The following is a 6,184-nucleotide window of genomic DNA, read 5'->3' on the forward strand; positions in this document are numbered from 1 at the left end:
AGTTTATTATTCTTTTTTTATTTCTGAAATTATAATAAGAAATTATATAATTTTTTTATTTAAAATTAATTAACTTAAAATTAGAAAAAAAAATGCATATCAATTTTTTTTTTTCTGGTTTTTCATTAAATTGGTGAGTTGCCCACCATTTTTTACACCTATGCTTAAATTCTAATAAACATTTTGATAAAATTCCAAGTAGGATAACTAGATAACTTCATATAGATAAATGTTCTGAAATGTTACTCAGAAAAAGTTTAGCTATAAAATTTCGAGTTGAATTCTCCATTGCGTATGTGTACATGAAATTTGTTTCTTCAATTAGTGAGACAGCACAAAAACTTATGTTTCTTTTTGTGTTGTTCTTTTAGGTGCCATACATTTTCATCAACGGTCCATATGCTTCTGACAAAATGAATCTAAGGGACATAAATTCGTTAATTTGCATGAGACAGGTACTAGCCATTTTTTCTTAATTTTTAGTTCAGACTAACTAAATTAAATCAAACTAATTAATATAAAAACATAATTATCAAAAATAAAATAAAATTCAATCAAACTGATTTAACATAATTTATTTGTTGAGTGAATCAAAGCAAACTATAACAATAACTTAAATTTAATAAAAACTAATCAATTATCCGCTATTTTAATTTATTTTCAGTATTAATATTATAATATTAATAAAAAACCTATTGCCACCGCTGAAGAACCCTATTTATATGGGGAGTAGTATATACGTACGTGTCATCAGTTTCCTTGCCCTTAAATTCTCTCTCGCAGCTATATGTTTTTAATATTGACATGAACAACCCTAAAACATGCAGCTATATAATTCTTGCTCAGATCTCCACCAAAATTTCTTCTCTACTAGCTCTGAAATGGAATCTAGAGATATTTTTGGAAGTTTAGCAGATTTTCAGAGTATACCAGCTCTGCAATATGAAAACCAGTTACTACATGATCCACACAATGAAGAATCAAGTGCAAGAAACAGTAAAAAAGATACTGAAACTCATGATTGTAACTATGAGAGGTCTGCAATTCATGACGTGAGTATCACGAATTCATAGTTTTTTCATAAACTGTAAATAAAAGCATGCACATATATGTAATATTTATTCACTTGATTCTGTTTCCCATGATGTTTGATAGTAATTTTATGTACAAATAATACCTAGATATTGTTTTTTTTTTTGTATTGTTTAAATCCAGGAGAATGAAGAGCTATCCATGGAAGCAAGGAGAAGAAAACGTGATAAGAAACCGCGGTCCGGTACGCTGCGTAATCTGTACGAGAAGGTGAGTGAAGTCAATAAATACTGCTGTTTATGTGTTCTTTAATTTAGATGAATATTTTGTATTAATTATTAATGTTCACTTGTTAATATTGAGTAGCGGCGTAGGGATCGAATCAGGGAGAAGATGAAAGTTTTGCAGGGACTCATACCCATTCATCAAAGGGTAAGCAGATTGTCATTTTTTTTATTTTACAATAAAAGTTTTTTTTTTTTTTTTGATAATTGGGAAACGGATGCAGTTTACTGCTCACGATTAAAGGATATTACTTCACTAGTAAAAGAAAGAAAATAATATCTACCATCTTTCGATTTCGAATACTTCCCTACTTCATCCGTTTATTTATTTAGCAGTAAATTATTTGGTTATTAGTTTTTATTTTCTATGAAACTCTTACTTAGTTTTTACATAATTAATATAAACTTTAAGAAATTATGGAGATTCTGATATCTAGTGTTTAATTTATCTAACAGTTAAAAAATAAGAAGCGAGTAAAGAAGAAAACCAATCTTTATTTAACCTTGTTAATATGATAGCTAGTATAGATATATATTGATGATTGATGAGAGTTCTTTTATATTTGGATTACTATATATTATGGAGTCTTCTACATAATTTTCAGTGACTGTATGTTATTCAAAAAATTTAGGGCTAGTAATATCTTGGCCAAACCCATCTAGAGGTCCCTGTACTTTAAACTTTTTTTTCCGGAGGTCCTTATACTTCAATTTTATATTACTTGATCCCTCTACTTACTTATTTTTCAATTTTCATGCCCTTTTGTGTGTCTGGAGAAAAAAAATTGTATGTAGAGGGACCGGAAAAAACTACAAAAGGATCTAAAAATCGAAAAATAGGTAAGTAAAGGAACCAAATAATATAAAATTGAAGTATAAGGACCTCTAGAAAAAAAAGTTTGAAGTACAGAGACCTTCAAATGGGTTTAGCCTAATATCTTTAGATAGTGTTGAAGAAGCTATAGATAATTTGTGGGAAACATTGAGAATTTTTTGTGGGCAGTGGTTATATTACATTTGCTCGAAAAGAAATTTTGAAAAGTAAGTTAACAGGTTAATGATTACCGATGAGCTATAGTTCAAATAGTATTTGTGTTGGACAAGATCATGATATTAAACTTTTTAGGGTTAATTACATATAAAATTACCACCTTTACACGAAATTGCAAAAATAACACGACCTTTAAAACGTGGCAATTCAGGGCACCACCTTTCATTTCTTTTCAAAAATAACACGGACACAATTTTAGTGACATTTTTGCTGACGTGGCGTGACACGTGGCACTCTCATCGGGTGTGCAAGTCAGCAAAATTTTATCAAAAAACGTGTTCATGTTGTTTTTGAAAAAAAATGAAAGGTCATGCCCTGAATTGACACGTTTTAAAGGTCGTGTTATTTTTGAAAATTCATGTAAAAGTAGTGATTTTATATGTAATTAACCCAACTTTTTATGCTAAAAATTCCTCCTACCTATCTCCAAGTGGTAATTTCTGAAGTACGCTATTAACCAACTTATTTACAACATTACCTTCCAAATTTTAACTTTTCTTTTCTGACTTTTTTTATTTATAAAAAATACCTTTTTTTTTTAATTTCACAAATACCTTTTTCGGTTTCCAATTTCGGTTTTCGGTTTTTTCGGTTCAACCAATCGAACCAACCGATATTTTTTAATAATATTTTTTATTAGATTTTTTTCCTGAAATTGTTTTTTTATAGTGTAACAATAGTGTATATATAGTGTTTTTATAGTGTAAAATTAGTGTATATAAAGTGTATATATAGTGTTAATTTTTATTTTTTATAGATTTTTTTCCTGGAATTTTATTTTTATTTTTTATAGTGTAATAATAGTGTTTTTATGGTGTTTTTATAGTGTATATATAGTGTGTATATAGTGTATTTTTAGTGTATTTATGGCATTTTGTAGTGTTTTTTGTGGTCTACACCATAAAACACTGCAAATACACCATTGACACTGCAAATACACCATAAACACTGTAAATGCACCATAGATATACTAAAAAACGGCAGAAATACACTATAAATACACCATAAATACACTAAAACATAATTATATTATAAAATTACTACAAATGCACCATAAATCAATTTGTTCTTTACAAAATCAGTAGTAATAAACAAATCTATGAATAAGAGAAGACAAAATAAATAATTATATGAATAATAGAATAATTTTATAAACAAAAAATTATAGATCTACAATGATTTATTTACAAAATATTTAAATCATTACAAAAAACCTAAAAACTTACACAAATCTAAAAACGAGTCGAGAAATTCATAACGCGAACGAAAGAGACGAATGGAAAAGACGAACGGAAAAACGACCGGAAACGACGAGAAATCCATCGGAAGTAGACAAACGGAAGAGCGACCAGAAAGACGAACGGAAAAGACGAACAAAAAAGTAATCGGAGGAGACAAACTGAAAATCAAATGAAAAAGAAGAAGAAAAGAAGAGAGAATTTTGAGAGAGAAAAGAGAGAAAAGAGATAAAAAAAAAAGTGGCTATGTAAAAGTTTAACCTAAAATGAGATAAAACTTTTTTATATAATAGATATTTTTGGTAAACAAGTTAGAGAAATAGGTAGCGTAGGAAATAAGGGAAAGATGGGCCAAAATGGTGTGAATACTTTGCCAACAACAGATATTTGAGAAATAACCTCTATCTCCAACGGTGCTCTTTATTTTGAAGAGTATCTTTTATAAAATAAAGAGAAAATTAAAAAATAAAGGGTGGTATTTTTAGTTTTATTTCAATATACTCTTTAATATTAATTTTTTTTATTTTTTATAAATAAAAATTATAAATATTTATAATATTAATTTAATAGTCTTTCTAAATTCACTTTTTATTTATTTTATTTTTATAAATAATATTAATAAATTAAATTTATTTTTATTCATAATATAATTTTTTTATTAATAATATAAATAAAAAAATATTATATTTTAAAATTAAAATAACCAACTTATTTTTTGAAATTAAAAAATTTATCCGTTGAAAATATAGTAGATAGTGAAAATGACTATATGTAGAGTGCCATTTTTACTCTCTACTCTAAATTTAAAACATACAGAGTCTATTGAATTTCTAATTTGTTGTCAACTCTTTAATTTTTTTTGAATAATGATGAATTTATTAGCTCAATTACAAAACAGTGATTGGCAAATATCTAATAAAAGATGAAAATTAAATTGAATTTACAAAAGAAAAAACAAATTCTTATAAACATCATTTCCCAAATACATAAAAGCTTAATCGTTGTCTTTGTCATATTCCACCACCTTGCAAACCGATGAAAATACCGCCGACTCCATATTTAAGAACTCATTCTTGAATATTTTCTTGTTTCTAGTCTTTTATAACTCCCACACAATATAAAACCAAATTGAATTTTATTAGGAATCCTTTTTATATTTTTTTTCAGACACTTGATGTTGCTTTTGCCTAAGTCGTAGCCTCTAGTGTAAATCTTGTATGTCACTTCTTGTGCGAAAGTTTAAGGTTTAGTTTTTTTGCCATTTTTTATGGCTTTTAATATACAAATTATTCATAAAAAAAAAATTAAATTAAAAAGTTCAGAAATTTTAGAGACCCCTATAAAAATACGATAGAAACAAAAAAAAAGTTAGAGAGTATTTAGTTTTCACTTAAAAAAAACTAAAAATTAAGAAATTATATATTCTCAACCTATTCATTGTAAAAAAATATTCTTCCATAATTTATCATAATTCATTCAAGATAAATTCCTATTTAAAAGGACTCTATACGTAATGCATGTACCCGAACAATTAAGAGTTCAAAAATAAATTATTTAAGCATCCAGTATAGATAAGATTTTTTCTCTGTTCATATATATTACTATACTACTAAAATGATTACTTAATTATACAGAATAAATAAATTTCTTTCGTAATTTAATTATAAATTATGCAAGTTGTTATATAAAACACTTAACAAATGCAAAAAATAAAATTATTTATAAATTTTAATTATGAATAAATGAGATATAGTTAAAATAATGAATACAAAAATTATTTGTAGTAAGATTTAAACATGTGAAGAAAATTATAATTAGTACTAGTTATTTATATTAAAAAGAAAGTTTTAGTAATCTTCAAGTTAGCGTAAATAATGAATATTTTTTTTGTAATTTTAGTGAATAATTTTATAATATAATATTAATATTATATTCGTAAATGTGAATTATTTGAAATATATATTTTATTTTTATAATAGTTTTACAAATTCTCTAAATTAGATTTTTAATAATTAGTAATTTTTTAATTCTCCATATATATTAATTATTATAAAATCAAGTATATAGATGCATGTCTTCTTTGATTTACATAATATATATATATATATATATATATATATATATATATATATATATATATATATATATATATATATATATATATATATATATATATATATATATATATATATATATATATATATATATACTGTATTCTATTTGAACAGTCTTCTCTACATTACAGCACGGCGAAGCTTCAATTTTGGACGATGCCATTAACTATGTTAAAGCACTAAAGTCGAAAGTAGAAGTAATTCCTAAACAACTTCACCTTCAATATATAAATTAATTATTTTATTTTATATGAATTTTGACGTTCTATTATTTCTGATGATCAGATGTTGTCTTCGACTTGGAGGCAAGAAACGCTTTTGACTCCAGCTCCAAGAATGGGAATGTTGAGTGTTTGTGATCAATATGACGCCGTTCCGATGCTACAGTTTCAACCGTCGCTACCAGTAGCAGGACTACACCAAATGTCTCCCTCGCTAGCTTATCAATATTGCTTTAGGCCCTAA

At 25.9% G+C, this 6,184-nt stretch overlaps 1 protein-coding gene across 1 annotated transcript; it reads left to right on the top strand.

The window, feature by feature from the left end:
• The first annotated feature begins 775 nt into the window (after positions 1-775).
• Positions 776-6,184, top strand: LOC126671079 (transcription factor PHYTOCHROME INTERACTING FACTOR-LIKE 13-like). The gene is made up of 5 exons (XM_050364776.2): positions 776-1,052; positions 1,216-1,302; positions 1,399-1,464; positions 5,851-5,916; positions 6,005-6,184. Exons 1-5 carry the CDS (start codon positions 822-824, stop codon positions 6,182-6,184), a joined length of 630 nt encoding a protein of 209 aa, XP_050220733.1. The 5' UTR covers positions 776-821.

Source organism: Mercurialis annua, linkage group LG3, assembly GCF_937616625.2.
Source record: "Mercurialis annua linkage group LG3, ddMerAnnu1.2, whole genome shotgun sequence".
In the NCBI taxonomy this organism is placed as follows: Eukaryota; Viridiplantae; Streptophyta; class Magnoliopsida; order Malpighiales; family Euphorbiaceae; genus Mercurialis; species Mercurialis annua.